General features: G+C 28.1%; 1 protein-coding gene across 1 annotated transcript in view; it reads right to left on the bottom strand.

Moving 5' to 3' along the window:
- The window catches only part of LOC129960117 (uncharacterized), a 159,886-nt gene that overhangs the window by 85,096 nt on the left and 55,471 nt on the right, over positions 1 to 19,319 (bottom strand). The window contains exon 2 of the mRNA XM_056073248.1: positions 13,166 to 14,475. Coding sequence (XP_055929223.1) covers positions 13,166 to 14,426 — 1,261 coding nt within the window. The 5' untranslated portion in view covers positions 14,427 to 14,475. The remainder of the gene's footprint in view (positions 1 to 13,165; positions 14,476 to 19,319) is intronic.

Below are 19,319 nucleotides of genomic sequence, written 5' to 3'. Positions count from 1 at the left end.
ATCTAAAATTATACAAGAACAAAAATAGCCAATAAGTCTTGAGTCCTATAATAATCCTCATAAATAATTCTAAAGATTTAAATAGTACCAAACCAAATGTTAAAGGTCTTCTCTGGATCCGCTCGTGCACAACATGATTTGTCTGCTTAATAAGCTGAGAGCATAGCAGAGTGTTACTAAAACTGTTTTATGTCGGTCTACGTTTTAAGGATTCCTTTTATCGTTTTTGCGAGTCGTAATTAGAGGAGGAAAGCTTTATTTATGACTCACAGGAATAGATAACTTGATTTATCAAATTTATTGAGAAAGAGAAAAAAAATTTGTTTCGGATGCGGAAAATAAAGTCTATTTATTTTGCAGTGCATTTGGATAAAGTATTGATTGGAAATGAAAGTAAGGACATCCTTTTGTGACGGTATTTATATTTCGAACTTATCATTTCTATCGAAATTGAAAAAAAATAATTCATATAGTTTCAAATAATTTGAAAGAGGTGGAATTTTATTAAAATGCTTTGTGTAATCAGATAATGATTAATCTGGATCATATTAAATATTTCAAAATGGGGAAAAAGCTGAGTTTCATACAATATTTTAAAATATTCCTTATATGAGATTTAAACTTTGCCATTGAGGATATATAATTACATTTTCAATAAAATGCTCACTTTTGTATCTTTCATGCAAATCTCCTTTTATGAAAGAAAATGACATAGACAAAAATATTTAGGAATCTTATGACTTTCATCTACATAAGAAAGTTTACTTTTATGAAAATTCTTTGAAATAAACGTTTCAGGAAATAAAATTATTTCTATAAAAAGGTAAAAATAATATGACATATTCATTTTCTTCTTTTTTTTGTAATTCTTGGTTTATGAATACAAATAACAAAGGAAAAATTCTTTAAGAATTAAAAGAACTTTATCTGCAGATAAAATGGGGATTTTAACATTATAGGCTTGTAAAAGAAATCTGATAAAAAGGATTTGTTTTAGATATTTTGATTTCTTTTATTCAGCTGGTTTTTATTAATAAAATGATGAACAAATCTAAAATTTTTATGGGTGCTGTATGTGTACTGAAATACATGTGCATTACAGATCACAGCACAATTTTATTTTAGTAAGTCAGCGTAAATAATAATAATGTACAAATGCTTTGAAATGCGAAAAAGTAAAAGAAAAAAAATGAATCGAACGTGGAACGTTTTCTCAAATAATCTTAGAGAGATGTATGCTATTTTCAAGTATTATAGATCATGCAAAAAAAGCCAAAGTGGCCACAGTGTTGAAACTAAAATTTTATTATTTTATGGGTTAAAATATAAAAACTTAGTATTTATAATTTATAATTTTCAGATGTTTAATTCTAACATACGAATTTTCAAATAATAATAAATGCAGTTATTGTAAAAAGTGCGGTTTACAGTACAAATGAAAAACAATTTGTAAGAGGTAAATCATTTTTATTACAATATCACAAGTTTGACAAATCACTATTCAGATGATCACTTCAAATACCTTTCGTATTAAATACACTTTTACATGCTGTATACTTTTTATACCTATAGACAAAATACTTGAACCAATAATGCGTCAATATTTTTTTGAATAGAATACCATCATATTCTTGCATATGATAAAAAAAATCTAACATTTTTTTCATTCGTTGTCTCTTTCTAATATTATTTACAAGAAAATTCTAATTTATTTAAGTACACATCTCATTCTTAACAGACAAAATATTATTTAATACACTTTAAAAACTCTTTTGCTCAGTATATTAATCGTAAAAGCTATTCCAGCTCTTGGCAAAAAGCATGGCACAAAACTTGACTAGAAGAACAAAATGATTGCTATGAATTTAAAACAAAAGTTTCATACTTTATTTTTTTAGAAAGATAATTACTTTCCTATACTCAAATATGCAGCTTAAAATCGAAATCTTAAGCTAAATTATCAATGAAAATAATTTACAAATGATAACTAACAGTTTTATAAGAAGGGAAATACATTATCGTGGTTATCCCAAAATTAACTGTCGTACAATAAAACTGTAAATACCTACTATTTTAAAAATACGTTATCCCTAACAATTTGAAGTATTTTTTCATGCAAGGGATCGTCTTCATATTTAGATGTACACAAACTCAATTTTTTTTAAGAGCAACGCCCAATTTCGAATACATTACTAAATTCTCCAAAATATCTCGAATACATACAAGATTTTGTAATTTTTAGAAAATGGTTGGTGAGTTATAAACAAATGAAATTTTCAGTTCCTAATTTTAAATGAAAGTCCCGGCTGTCTCAATATATTTCAATATATAATGAATATTTGATAATAATTTTTATTTTACATTAAAATACTCACTAAAAAAGAAAAATCATGCCTGTTTTAAAATATAAAAGTAAATTTTTTGTTAATTTTTAAATTCACATGTTAAAAATTTTTTGAACAGAAACTCACAAAAATTTTGATGTACCAATCGAAGAAGCATTACCTAAAACATTATTCTTAAATTTATCCAATTCTGTCAAATTGTTTTCAAGGTATGTAACAATAACGAAAAGCTTAGAGAATAGCCTGACTTTCGTTTTCTTTGGATGCATCTGAATTTTTTAAAAGTTTTCTTTGGAAGAAATTAAAAAAAAAAAAAAAAATCAGTAAAATGTAGGGGAAATAAAGCATGTTTTTCAACGCTGTTTTAGATTAAGATGTACATTTTTTTCTTGCTTAAATAAATGTGAAGGTGAAAGAAAAATATGACATATTCTATTCCGCTGAGACTTCATTCAAAGTTTTGTTTGGGACAAATAGAAGTCCATCACAGTTGTTAAAATGATTTAAGAGGTTTTTACTTACGGAAAAAATACGGAATCAAAATTCTGTACAAAATACGAATTAATATGATGTTAAATGGATTAAAGAATAAAACATTATTGAATAAAATACAAAAGCAACTTTTTGTGCGTTGATAATGCTGTGTCATTCGATTTTAACGAAATAATTTTTAAAAAGTAAAAAAAATTAAAAACTGTTTCAGTAAATTCATTGTTCCTATTTCATACTCTTTCTGGTAAAAAGAGATTAAGTATAAAAATTTATTTAAAGTGTAGTTTGGTGGAAACTTATTTGGAGGAAACTATTTTTAGCTTCTTCAAATTTTTTTTAGATTTAAGTTTGTTATATAAATATTAATTGCTAAATTTATCCAGAATGTTTGATTATATTAAATGATATACCTCGAAAATACTATTTAGCTATTAATTTATTTATTTACTTGTAATCTATTCTTGCAAATAAATCCACGCATTTTAAGTCACTTTTCATCGCTCCTAACAATGAATTAAAAAAAAAAGTATTAATTTTTCTTCGAGCAAAGTTACCGTATTAATAAAAACCTATAATGAAGGAAAGTAAAAATAGAGTAAGTGACCCGTGTGCTGCGTTTTGATGTATTAAATCAATCCTTAAATTTTTTTATATTTGCTGTCATTTTGAATCGATTTATCTAAAATTTTATATCTGGAAAATTTTCAATACTTAAAAGACTGAAAACTGGGGGATAATTTGAAGAAAATATAAATTTACAAATGTCCCTTTATACGAATACAGTTTGCATATTTTTAAGGGGAACATACATCTATGCTGAATGACATATTTTCCTTGAATTTTGTTTTCATAGATTACGAGCAATAATAAGTGCCCAGATACTTTTTTCATGAACTATACGACTAGTAAAGGCAGTGAAGAAATCTTTGTGTAAGACAGAGTAATTTTGATCGGGTGCTTTGGCTTGTGCTAAGGTTTTCCAAAGCGGTCTGGTTTTTCATGAACAGTTACTCGTTGCAATTTCATGCTGAAATCAGTAATATAATTTCATGTATGTTCAAAGTGTTGTAAGTAGCGATTGATGGATATATTTTATTACTACCTTAGTTAAAAATCTAATCAATCACTGGCATTAATCACACAGTAACGGTTGGTAGATAAGGTGAGGTTGTTGTTTTGTGTGTGTGTGTGTGTGGGGGGGGGTATGTTGGGGTATTTATCCATCCTACTCCACTTTTTCAAAGCCGTGCTTTTTTGTTCGAGAATTAACAAATATAACTCAGATGTATAGAAAGAAGACTGGTCCAAGAGGACGAGATTCAGAATAGATGAAAATACTAATGTTCCAGCTAAGTTTTTCAGTTGCAGATAATGCTAGTTATCTTTTCACTGATTATTTGCACTGAAGCTCTATTTTCTATTCTTAGTTTTGAAAAACTAAAAATAGAAAATAAGTTGGTTTGTATATCATTAAAGAACAATAAGATATGATTTGTTTCAAGAATTTCCAAGCATAAATGTTGATCTTATAAGCCCAAAAGCGCTAGGATTCATATCTTGCTGAACTCTCTCATGCATTTCAAAGGAATACTTCATTGAAATCGAAGTGCATATGATTCCAAGAAGTATTTCTGAAGTTTCTGTCTTATGATGGAATTTAAATATTCAGAAACTTCTCCTATGTCTGAAGGCTTCTCCCTTGGATAAGTCTTCAGACATAGAAGTAGCAATCTTTTCAATTTTAAAATATATCTAACATCGGTCCATTAATTAATTCATTTCTGTTCATTAATTAATTCATTTCAATTTTAAGATATATCTGCACATATATCTAGAAGGTCTAGATATATGACTAATTGCAAATAGCAGTATTCGAATATAGGCAAAATTTAGGCGAATGTCGAAATGAAATATAGAATATATATCAATTCTTGATAGTGGAGAGGACAAAAATTTTGATCTTCTTGATAACAAATACTCGATAAAATAAAAAGTGTAGTCAAGAATATTTATTAGGAAAGGAATTTTGAGCTTTTATGGTGAGACATGTTTTTTGTCCATTGTATAACGTATAGAAGTGTTTGGTAGTTTCATGGTCGACATTTAATTAACGCCATCTTAAACAATTAGAAATTTTGTATTTAATTATGATACGGGTCTTCTTTAAGAAGGTATCAGTTATTTCTACCATATTTTAAAATAGTTTCGATAAGAATTCAAAACATATACTTTACAATTTTTTACTTGCGATTAATTAAACAGCAAGAAATGAATTCATACATTAACTAAATAATATATGTGAGCTAAAGTTTTTGTATAGAACAATTTCAAGTAATTCTGACTTCAAAAAATTATTTTTTTAAAGAGTATCTAATTTCTTCTTATAAAAGAACCAATTTTCTTTAGTAGACAAAAAAAAATTAAAATTAGGATCAAATTTCTATTTTCAGGCAAATAAATAAATAAAAAAATGTCGACTTTTTTTCTTTCCTTCATCTTTTGTATAAAAACTATGATCATTTTAGGAAACTCGAATTAAATTTCTAATTTGACACATGAATTCGCTTCGCCTTGGAAAAATTCGACCTTAATTTCATGCATTGATATTCCATTGATAACAATTATTGTAATAAACTATTCATATTTGTCCGCATTATTGATTGGTATATTGTCTGTACATTGCATAGAATAATTTAAATATAGAAAAAAAAATGCTAAGATAATAATGACAGATGTCGAAATATTTCTTGCCAGATACATAAAAATGAATCTGAAGCAATCAATTATAAATTTACAAACAAAAAGACAAATTCATAGGTAAATGTGCAAAGATATATATTAAATAAAAAAAATTCTGACAATGAAATTAAGGCTATATAAAATACAAACTCTTCAAAACACAATTACGCTTTTGGAGTAAAAACGATTTAAATTTAACATTACAGAAATTGATATCACTATGTAGAAAAAATATGAGATAAACGTGATTAAATGACAGTGCAAAAGACAATAAATGTCACCACAGTTTCGATCTCCCTAAGTTTCGTCTACGTTTACAACAGAATGGCATATTCTTTTAACAATATAACTTCTAAAAAAGTGCTGTTCGATCGTGGTTAGGTTCCACTTTATTGTGCCATCACAATGCAAAATTCTTACATATCAATAGCCATCACTCATTCTGTTAAGAATCACTCATTTACTACAATGAAACTACAATTATTTTAAGAAAGAAAACACCATGACAGATTTTATTATCTATTATGCAGAATATTATTTAAAACTATGTAAATAATCTCAAAATAGAAGTCTAGCGATTGTGATACATGAGTTCAAAATTTTTAAATGGCATGCATAGGTGAATAATGAAAACACAGCTTTGCATTATAAAATTAATCTATGATGGCTATGTGTGGAAAACATTTTAGGAAATGTATTTATACACGATATATTTACATACATATATATATATTTAGATTTATGTATGCATAGGCTGTTTCTAAGGCTATCCTCTATAGAAGTATATAGGAAAAATATTTACAACACTTAAGGCGCTCTTAAAATATTCTGATTCTTTGATGATCATTGGATATTCACACTTAATAAGTTATTGCGAATATAAACAAAGACTTTAGCTGCCTTTAATATTTAGATGGATACAAAAAATGTCATAAAGATTTTTTTCTATCATTTGACAGATGTTGCATAGTAAGATAAGCTTTATACATTCTAAATGTATATAAAACCAAGAGAAAAGGGAAAATTACATTCATTGTTTTCAAAAATGACAGACAAATGAACTGATAATCATATAACTAGAAACATACATACTTAAAGTCATGTTTAAACTATGAATACGTATACGACATGCGAAATTTTTTTTTATATATTTTCTTCTTGAAAATTTTATTGTTAAATTTTAAATGGTTAAGTATCGCGCTAATTATTTAAAGGAGAAATACTTAATAAACAGAAAAATGAGATAATATTTTACAAATGGCCTAGTTTATTCGGGGATCTGTTTAATGAATATTTCGTAACAAGAACAAATACTTTCTTTGAATTCGACATTAAATTTCTCCAATAATTAAAGTATAATTTAAAATCTACAGAATTAGGAATGGATGTCTTTAATATGAAAAGTATTCCGAAGAAGTTTACAAAGAATAATTTTATTTCCTCTAGAAGGAAATCAATTCCTCAACAAGGAATACCAACCCGAAAAATCCATCTACTTCGATGAAAATTAAATTTAGGAAACACAATCACACTCTAGAACATGATTGAGCGTTGATCAATTTTTATCAATCATTGAAATTTTGTGGCTGGGAAACATTTTAATACATACTTTGTTTTCAGACATATCATTTTATATGTTCACTGCAATATTTTAATAAGCAATCAACTTTGATGAAGTTATGTGCATATCATGTAAAAAAATATAGAGTATTTGCATCTGTAAAATATGAATTCATTGTAATTTTCCATTTCACTCATTCATTATTCGTTTTTTTTTAAAGTTTGAATCAGAATTTTGTACACAGTCAACAGATATTTAAGGCTTTCATAAATTATAAACATATATCAAGAAGAAAGAATTCATAAAAACAGGTTGCAAATGCTTTGTTAATTAAAAATTTAACTTACAAAAAAATATAATTAAAAATTTTAGATAATCTGTATTGGTTTATATAAAGATGACTGTATGCTTAATATAATAATAACAAAACATAATTAATGAAGGGAAATAAAAAATTCTAACTCTTCCCAGTTTTTATAACCTTTTGTAGAAGATATGGCATACTCTCTATATCATTATGCTAAAATTTTCATCTTTATACAATTCAAACATTCATTGTAACTTACAACATAGTTATACAGTACAATACAACACAAGTACAGCATTCAGGAAGACTTTCTTATGCGCTGTACAGTTTACTACAATTTAATTTTATACAAACATGAATTAAACATGTGGCATATTTAGTTCTTGTTCATTTATTTTTCATTGACTTAAGTCAAATCTATATGACTAGTTTTCAGATAAATATCACAGGATCTTGGCCTGTATTGACATGGAATGCTTTTAAAGTACACATAACTTTATAAATCAACAAGGACAATTTATCAAATTCTTTGCAACATTTAGTAAAACTAGAAGTCATATTTGATATTTGATTATTCATAATTAGGCGCAATGATATGGCTGATATTTGCGTAGATTATCAGAGTCATTGACTCCTAAACTGACGTCACAAATAATGTATAAATATTTTGATTTAAATCCTTGAAACACAACAAGCGACAGTTAAGATTTATGATAAATATATTCTTGCGTAAGCTTCATGTTGTACATTTATGTGTTTTATGGTGGCGATGCACAAGATATACTTTCATTAACAATATTAATATAATATCCTTCAATGGGTTAAACTTCGACTCATTAGTTCGCAATTTAACCACTTTGATTTCACTGAATTACAATAAAAAGTAACCACTTCAACATATGGCTATAACGGCAATATATGCTGTCCTATCATAATGAAAATATTCAAATGCTGTAATAAATATGCTGTAATCGTATTTGTGCATGCGAATGTACAAACACGACTGTCGTCTGTTATCAGCGGCGGATTTCCAAGTCGGCAGACTAAGCAATTGCTTAGGGCCTCTAGTCTGAGGGGGGCCAACAAGCAAGTTCGTAAAAAACATGAATTCTATTAAAGATAAGATATTTAAAAACTGATAAATAAGGCTAATATCAAATCTTTATCAGATGTAATAGGCTGATATTCTATATGTTTATTTAGTTATTGAGAATATTAATAAAACTGAATATCTCCTTCAATAACATTATTATTAATGTGGATGCCAGGCAATTTGAAATAATAATAGATGAATAAAAACAAATACATTCTCACAAAGTTAATAAAATAAAAAAAGATACTAACTTAAATTTATGTTAAAAAATGTGTTGAAATATGAAGCTAAATTGACAAGCTATGAAAAAAGGGATTCCATAATATTGCCTAAGGCCGCAAAATATCTAAATCCGCCACTGTGTGTTATAACAAGGATATACATAGGCTTACTTATTACTGGTAGGTTGCGAAGGAGTCTTGAACTTCTCAGGTTCTAAATAGAATCAATGGCACTTATGTTGCAGGCACTAGCTATAAAGGGCAAGGCAAGAAAATGAAGAGATAAATGAGCTTTGAAATTTGGTATGTGTCTCTTTCTTATCGAACGCTGTTGAATTTTAAAGTTGCGTTCAAAATTTTTTCAAGGCTTAAATACTTTAGGAACTTTGATTATATGCTTCGATAATGAATCGAATAATATTGCTTCTTAGAGTTAAGATAAAAAACACGCTGACGGTTTCTTTTTCAGAAGTTTATTTTGAACTTTGATGAACCCCTGAATGGATTATTTCGAAAAAAATATTATATTAAAATGTCTTAATGAACAAGGAACAAATTCTTCTCAGCAAATAAGACAAGAAACTGCCTTAAACATCGGACGTTAATCATTTTTCCAACATTAATGCTAATTTTACACTTAATGGCTTGCATCTTTTAAAAAAAAGTGCAAACTGAAGAATGGCGTGCTAATGCAACTAGTTCTATAAATCATGCAAGAAGATCGAAACGTCTTAAGACATCACGGCAAATGGTCATAAGTGACAAATTTTATCCGAAAATAATCTTGCATGCGATAAAAGAAAGCTATCTCGCCATTTGGATGATCAGAAAGCTTTCTTTTCTGTTTTTCACTGTCATTCCAGCAATCAGCACAGATAAATGAAGTGACAAATCAAACCAGTAGAAGAGATTACCAGGTAACCAAGCGAAAATGATTGATTAGTATACCAAAAAAAGCTCCCATAATGGTAACAAATGTAGCACTTACACGCAGAGTAGCTTAAAAGGAAAAAAAGCCATACGTTAGACATAAAACATTATTTAGAAGCAAAAGTACAGAACTTGTCGTTTCCATTCGGCTGCTTTGTAACTTGAGTAGCGTCGGAGACAGAACGAACATTTTAGGCACTCTAATAATAAGAAATGGCAATATTTGTTAGTTTAATTATCAGAGTAAGCACACTTTCTAAATTCAAAAATCCTCTGAATATTGGAAGAATTTTTTCATTGTTACTGTACAGGATGTTTCAAAACTCTTGGTGAAAACTTAAAAGGGTAATATAATACATCAAGAAGAACACAAATTATCATAAAATGCATGGTCTAAGTCAAGTGATTAAAATATTGGTGCGGTAATTCCTGCGTCCTGAAATGATGGAAGGCAAAAATGGCAGAGTCAATGAAAATTGATGGATTTAAAGAACATGCGATATGGAGCAAATTACATCTAAAAATTATATGGTCCAGTTATGACATATTCTTTAGACCATCGACATAGAGACTATAGTATACTGACAAAAAGATAAGGCGATTCCTGAAAGGCAGCTGCAGCTACAGAAATCCTGGAAGATCCTTAACAGAATCTACAGGATTATCATTGTAGATGAGACTTATCACATGATTACTAAGGAAAAATACTATGTATAAGAAATCAGTTGACCGCAGCAGCATTGGTTGAGGTCACCGTGACTTAGAAATATTCTCTAAGGCCTTATTGCTTAATTATAGAAAAGTATTGCATGGTTATTTGTGTTAATCTCGATCGATTCTACCATTCCTTAAAGTTAATATGAAGAGTTTTGAAACACCCTATATTTTCTAAGCATTAAATTCATTTGAGTTATTAACTGGCATATTTGTGTTATAGGTGTTTCTATTTAAGCTTTCCTCAATATTTAAACTAACCCGACGCACCCTATTATAGATAGAATAGCGTCTTAATTGTTCTAATGAAATAACAGCTTGATTCATCATTAATTCCACAATTATTTTAATTACCTACGCAGACGTACGATTATTGCGAAATCAGATAAATGAAATCAGTTCTTGGCCGAGCGGTATTACATTTATTGCTTTTAATGTTATGTCAAAATACAGAATAAGGCAATGTGCAGTTAGATATTCGAAGGCATGCGCAGTGAAATTCATTATTTGTTCGTGGCTCTATTGCAAATCTTCTTCGGATTTTAAAAATCCTGATCAGCTTCGCCATATTCATTTTACAGAGGTATGAGTGTTGCGTCGCTCCAATAAAAGGCTTTGTACTTTATTAAACATTGAAATATAATTAATTTTAGGCTTCGTTCCATCCATTTATAGGTTGACATTTAATGCAAAATTCATTTTAAGTCCTTTGTTATATTTTTTGATTACCTTAATTCAACTCTAAATATTTTCCTTGAGAAAAATATTTTGATTTTTAAAAAAATTAAATAACGATTCCAAATTAATGTAATCACAGATCTTATTTCAGTCATTTTGTTCGTATTCAAGCTAATGAAACAAGTTTAAGGCCACTTTATCTAAAATCTGCTTGCGGAATGCATTTCGAATTGTGCTTCATTATTTTTATTAAAATATCCATTTGTAGTTACATTTTATTAGTATTTGTACATTTACAGTCAATTTTATTTTGAAATCCCGTAAGAGGGCGTGACGTGAAGTTAATTGTTATGCTTTTACCGCCATCGCAACCTTGGTTTCAAAACATTTGGAGTTTTATATAATCCTGAATTGATTTTTCAAAGAAATTTGGTATATATATATATATATATATATATATATATATATATAATTACAAACTTTTGTTTACGATAAAACTAATAATTGAATGAAATATATGATATTATTCTAATGTGTAATCAGGTAATTGATTTTTATATTCTGAGAATTTCTCTTTCATTCTTTCGGAAAATTATGTCCTCATTATGTTAGAATGATAGCCAATTTTTCAGACTTCCTTTGAAATCAGAACAAAATAATTTGTATTTCAGATTTATTTTATTAATTTATTATTTAATATTTTTGAAAACGGTAGTTATGAAAGCATGATATAATAGATTATTACTAAATATAGCTTTGAGTATTCTGCAATTATTAGAAAATTCCTAGAACGTTATTTCTACAAAGTAAACTATTAATACAATTGAAGAAAGAACAATTCCAGAATGTTACATATTTCAAAATATTTTAGTTTGTTTTATATCCAATGAATTTTGAAACGAACTACAGAATAAAGCTATAAAGTTATTTTTTAAAAATGAGCAAACGTTTTGATTTAAATTTTATCAACAGAATTATTATTTTGGAAATGGAGAGTGTATGTTGCACTTAAGTGATAAAAAAACCTCTGATCTTTTAAATACATAAATATTAATTCTCTTGAACTATCACTTTTAAACCAAGCGAATCAAAATTTATAAGCGCGTTTAAACTTAAGGAAAGCAATTGTTATTGACTTTGTCTTATTTTTTAAGCGAAAAACAATTTATCACTATTTATTTGGATTTTTGGTATATATTGGTAATTATGTCAAATGCGAATATAAAAACTTTCACGAAACGAAGTAGGAATTCATAATAATTGCTTTGCTATAATACTGAAATTCTTCCTTAAGAAGATTATTATTTATAATGCTTGAACTAAATCAAGATATCGTCGTGTTCCTCATGGTCCTAAATATCTTATGGAAAAGAGTCTTTGATTTACAAAAGCAAAATTTCCTAATTCTGGCACTAGATATACATACAGATTGATTTCCATACATATTGAGTCTACTAATGTCATCTAGTACTCGGTACGTGCCATCTTCTACGTCATATCTTACAGTGCCTTCAAAGATTCCACCGCTGGGACTTGCACTAATAACAATCAAATAGTCCCCTGGGGCATTGATTTTATCTCCAAGTATCACATGTCTGTTGATTACATCATTCTGGTGTTTCACAAATCTGAGGACTAAATCGTTTGCTTGGCCGAAACGGGCGTCGATAATTTTTTCCATTTTTAAAGGAGCACATACATTCTCATAAGGTTTTAAAAGTTCATTAATTGTGTCAATGAGTGCAAGTGCGCAGTTGGTTACTACAGGTTCTGTCACTGGAACTGGCTTATGTATTTGGCAAGGACACCAATGAGGCAAGATATTTGCTTGTTCGCACGTTCTGTTTATTGGTATAGGGTCCATGAGACTCAGACCGTTAGGAGTGAGCAGAGACAATGTTTTATTAAGCTCTGGAGAAGGCTGCCGTGTTACATTCAACAAATGCACCAGAGTTGCATGGATATCAAAAGGTGTTGTCAAACGGTCTTGGTTCTGGCGAAGATTAGCAGCAAATTCGGGATGTTTGACTAGAAACCACGGAGGAAAGAATAAGTAAATAAATGGCATTCTTTCTTCAAACTTACCTATATAGGTCTGTCGAATAGGTCCAAACCGTATACCATGATCACTAAACAATATTAGTAAACTTTTGTTTAACGCACCACTGTCATGCAGATCTCTTAAGAGATGAAAAGTTGGTTCATCTGCATAGCCAGCCGCATTCAGACTATCATGCGTAAGTCTTGCAACAAACGTGAAAGCGAATAGTGGTCTATCGCCCATAGTTTTCACAAAATCTTTTAAATAATCGTACAAGATGTCCATTTCAAATTTCGATTGCAAACAGTTAGCTTTACTTTCTCGTCTGATTACAGATTTCTCAACTGCAAGGGCGAAGGGACGGAAATAATAATCTGCTGGGGGATTTTTAAATCCCCTTTTAAGATAATTAAATGTTGCTATATGTGGAGCGTCTTCAGCGAATAACGTTCGAAAGCCTCTTCTTGAATAATTTTTCCATATAAAGTCTACGTCATCAAAGAACATATCTCGCACAGATTCGTTCCAGTAATGTTCGATGAAATGTCCTGTAAGTAATGGCACTAAGTTAGGAAAGGTATTATCAGCTACTTTTGTGTAGCCATTAAGTTCGATATATGATAGATTCTCTTTTAAAAATCGATGCGTTTTTCGGAAATGTCTTAAAAAATTCAGTTTTGAAACAGAATCTATGCCTACTATAATGACATTAAGTGGGTCCTCTTGTAGGGAAGACTTAACAAGTTTCGTTTTTTCTTTCTCGACATCAGGTTTTAGAGGCACTAAGGGAATAAACTGAGTTAAATTTGGAAATTCTTGTATAGTACATTTCGCAATCATAAATTCATCTTTCAAGGGGACGCCAAACTCGAGTTTCTTGGGATTTCCAAAATAATATTTATTATCTGTTCGTTCCTTTTCGTCTCCAGGGTCTCTTATTATTGCCCGATAGGTACATGATACGTTGTCTGTTAGTATACCGTAATAAAAGTGCAAAAAATTCTCATCCAAGGTGACAACTCCATTTGGTTTAGCTGTCAAGAACTGAGGTCGCCCTGGACATTTGTATGGACTGTTGACTCGGCTGATGAAAGGCAAAACTGAAGGGTCGTAAGGATCCCAATCTGGTATTTGACATCCAGGAGTATTCAGAATGAAGCCATGATTGTCGACTAACCATTTGATCTGTACTGGTTTTGACGATTCGGAAATAATTTCATCTCCAGAATAGGACAGAAACAAAATAAGGCCCACGAGGGAGAATGTTGAAAGAATGACAAATATGCGACGCAGAGATGATCCCATAGATGTCAACTATCAGGCTTCTATTCCAGCGCCGAATGATCATAGGAATCTGTGATAGAAAAAGAACAAAATGTCAACATTTATCTAATCATTGATGGTTGATATGAAATCTTCATATTATTAGTGATTATTTTCACTCGAGAATTGATATAATTTTCCATTATAAGTTTAAATTTAGGATTAACTAAATAAATATGCTTTATGTAGTTTCAAACAATCCAGAAACAACACAGCAAAAATCTCTTCTTCATAATTTTCATAAAAGTAAGATTACTTGCCGCTGCAATTGTAAAATCATGCTACTTATGATTACTTTCTTAAGGTCTTGAACAATTTGGTGTTATACATTTAAAACTGCTCAAACATGCTTTTATGTAATTTCAAGCAATTGAAAATGATGTAGTAAAAATGCCTTATTCGTCATTTTAATAGATATATGATTTTATTTTCATTTCAAATTCGTCAAATAAAATTAATTTTGGAACCCATCACAGGAGAAATAAAAGTCTAAGACAACGTGCCATTACATATTAGATGACATAACATATAAAGTGACTTTAACGCTATATGAATTGACTCAATTGTTATCAATCATTCACTGGTGATGGAAAAAAATTGGACTCATATTACTTTACAACATAGTTATCAACTCATTTCCTATATTTTTTGTACAGGATATGAAATCCATAACAAAAACTGCTGATTTTTTTTTTTCACTTCCAGTAACTAAATACCCATGCTAAAAATTATTAAAAGTAATTCTCATCTTGAAGTAAAGATTAAATTTTGTCGAGATCTTTAAATTTTGAAACATCAGATTATTAATTTCAAAATTATGTCAAACGAAACGAAAACGAAAATTACGCCAAAAGTTAAGTTAAAAAACAACAACAACTGCAGTTTATATCTAGATTTATTACTATCCATGCTTTTGGAAACAAATCCAAATTTCTTTCAGAAAGAACTTGAACGAGACTGGTAAGTGATTTTCTAGTTAATTCATTATATATTTAGAATGTAACTTATGTGTAAATTAACAAAACAATGCAATCAATTATTCATTAAATTAAATAACCTAAATTACATGATTTGACCAATAATATTAAAATTTATGAATATATTTTTTTTCTCACCATCGATTCCTCTGTTCCGTTTAGAATCAAGGTGATCTGCGTACATTTTTCAGGATTTATACGATATTTTTTTAAAAGAAAATTTCATTAACTGATGTGGATTTCATAGAACACAATATGCATTTTAATATTATAAAGAAGCGTTTAAATCTATTTCTACTTATTTTATAATCATCTGTGCTCATTTATTAATCGAAAGCTGGTTTCTTCTTCTTTTTTTACTAGCAATAAATTTTGTAAATGAAAAGTCAGGCAGCACAAACTAAAATGTTACTGATGCTTCTCTAAACAACGCTATCATCTTCCAAGACGACTACACGTAAACATATGACGCATCCTGTAATAAAATTCAAGGCAACATTTCAGTTAATATCCCATTAGAGATATACTTCGAAAATACTATCGTCTAGTCTAGTCTGTTTATGATGGCTCATAAAATTAGACTTTCGTTGTTTATATTTTGAATCAAAGCAATGTGAATATTGAAAATGTGAAAAATAAGTACGGAACAGCATCGAAAATAATATTAAACTAATTATTCTTCATTACACAATCGATCTTAGCTTTGAATAATAAGTCATGATTTAAGCTTCAAATCAAAACTTGCGTAGAATATTTTCTTACTTATGCATTCGAATTCTCCATTTAAGTTTCTTATTTAATATGCAGATTTAAATAAATCAGTATTATAAAAATATGAGGAACTGATAATAGTAAAAAAGGTACTGCAATGAAAAGTTAAATAGAATTTTTAAAATTCATTACAAATGTTTGTCAAGCAGTTTTTGTTAAAATTACTTGTTACTAAAGCACAAATACAATCACTGAGAATATAATATTACGTTATTCTGTAATAAAGTAGTATTACAGAAGAACGTAGAATTAATTACAAAAGAATTAAACTCCCTAATCTTATAGCATATACTTAAGGGAAATCGTTAAAATTAAAAATTCACTACGCCAAATTTAAGTAAGATATTTTGGATGAGCAAAAATAATAATCAGTTAATTGCTAGCAGTTTAACAATTTCCCAGCATTATTTGATGCTATTATAAATAATGCAATAAACATGCATTAAAATAATGTAATAAAAATGCAGTTAACCATTATAAATAATAGTTTATTGTATTTGTTCATGAATAAAGTAATGGAAACACAAAAATATTTAAAAGTTTTTACAAAACATATCAATTTTATTAAATTGCTCAAAAAATGTTAATAAAATGGATATTTTTAAGCTTTTTAAAAAGAAAACTGCATTAATAAAATTTCAGAATTATTAACAACAATTCTTCATTTTTAATACTTTGTGATTTAAAAGATCTAACGGAACACTGAGAATGGGGAAATGTTCATCTTATATTGATGATGGCTTAGAAAGAAGTTTCTAGAATTGTTTAACTCGTGATCCTTTTTGAGAATATAATATTTTCGCGAATTCCACTTCCGTCAGAAAAATTCTAAAACGCCCACTAATACTAAATATGAATAAGAAAATAAAGGATTTGGTGAGAATAAATAAAGTTAAATAATATAACATTTTTAATAATTACATTTTTATCATAAGAGTTACTTACATACTGTTAAATAATTTTACCTGGAAGTCACATTGATGAACCTATAAGAAGGCTAAACTAAAAAAGTTTTAATGATCCTTCATTTAAGAAGTCCTAGTTTGAAAATTCAAACGATCCATTTCTCAGAAGTTAAATCAATAATCACAACAATTTTAAAAGCATTTCTGGTTAATTAATTAATTTCTTTACCATTAAAGAGCGATAATCCAAAATCGCGATATATTTTAGCAAGTATTTTTTTTCTTCTAAATTAATAAATTTATTGATATAGGGTGCTATGACGAGCAATCAAGCTAATTTTTAAAAAAAAAACTTTTCTTTTTTCCTTAATTATTATCTCTTCAAAAATTTTCGAAAATTAACAGTTGGAATTGTAACTATGGTAATATTTATAATTACAAACTTTCAACAATATTTCAGAAAGAAATTTGAAAAATAATTGTTTTTATAAGGTAAAAATTTTTTAATACAGAACATAATAATTCTAAAACCAGATTTTTTTAAAATATCCGGACAAAGTAAAATCAGTTAAATTGCCGTCCTTGCCATTTATATGCAGTTGAAAACCATCTTTTCAAAGTAACCGTCTTGTTTTTTATAAACGTGATGTTAATATAACTGAATCAAACATTTTTATTGAGTGGACGTTCCTCAGTGGTTAAACTTGTAGATAAGTCAGGGGAAAAAAATTCAGTTTCCATTATAAATAGCGAGCCTGCAATGACTGTCTTATTTTACAGGCAGTTCTAACCACCCAGATTTAAAAATGAAAATAAAGATGCCTTCGCACTAATTTAATATTATTTAGATTTATGTTACTGAATATCTAACTAATTGAACAGTTATTTAACAGTATAATTTAGTATACTGTTAATAACAGTTGTTAACAGTATAATTTAATAGTAATTCTACAAATATTTTGATTTATTAATTTTATATGGGTAATAAACTCAATAAAAAGGCCAATACCTACTCTAGATTGCTAAAGCATTGATGATTATGATGGAGGATCTGATATAAATAATTAAATAATTAACTTATTACATGTTAAATTTACAGCGAGTTTAAATGATTGAATTAATCAAAATAATTCAAAACTTTTACAAATTGATTATTGTCAATTATATTTTAATTTATCGAATTATTAGTTTTTATATGCAAGTTATATTTTTACATATTTTCTAAACTATACAACTATTTATTACCATATCTTATTTAATAATGAACGTGAATAAGATAATCCTATTCACGAATGTTCATCTTTTTCTCAATGAATGCTCATCTTTTTCATGAGAACAGTCGTAGATCTCAAGAAATTGAAATTCAGTGTGTAATTATTTTTACGAAATTTTTCTGGGTAAAAGAAATTATAAATGAACAAATAAATCTAAAAATTTAAACTTAGCAATTGCATTATTTCACATATTAGACATAGAAAACGCCATCTGGATATGAAAAGTTGAATGACATTACCAGTTGTAAGTTTGAAAAAATTCTGTATGGAAATTTAAAAAAAAAAGAATATTTTTAAAATTATGGTTAAATACGTACTCATAAAATTTGTCAAACTAAATAGTTAAAAATTTCTATTCGTTTATAATTTAAAATGAGGTATTAAAATGTAGAATCACTCTTAGTGTACAATACCTTACATTTGTTTATATCAACTTTCTCTAACGAAGAAGTGGACCGTCTATTGGAATTTATATTCAACATTTGCATGAACCTAATCGCATAATGCTTTTTTTACAACATGAAATATCCATTAAGCTAAGACAACACCAATGACAGTTAGTACGCTTTAGCTGTCACTATAATGAGACCTCCAGAGAAAAAAGTGTACAAATACATCAAAAATAAGAATAATAATTTTTTTTCCAACCGTTAGAGAGAAAAAAAACTTTTTTTACATTTTTTTTTTCAATATTTAGTAATGTATAAGCCTTTTCCCATTGAGAATTATTTTTCACATCATTAAGTTTGTAGGAAAAGATTAAGTAAATATTTTTTTTTTATTTAACTGAACTGCGTACATCGATTTTGTTTTCTGTGTGTAAAAATATATACATGTATATTCATTCTTTGATGGTTTTATTGACATGAAAGCCCAATAAAGAACGTCTCATCAGTATACATGAATTATGCAGTATAAAAAATAATTTTTATTTATGTCAGAGAAATT

Source organism: Argiope bruennichi, chromosome X2, assembly GCF_947563725.1.
Source record: "Argiope bruennichi chromosome X2, qqArgBrue1.1, whole genome shotgun sequence".
Taxonomy (NCBI): domain Eukaryota; kingdom Metazoa; phylum Arthropoda; class Arachnida; order Araneae; family Araneidae; genus Argiope; species Argiope bruennichi.
The sequence above is the reverse complement of the archived record's forward strand: the minus strand, read 5'-3'. Positions and strand labels throughout refer to the sequence as shown.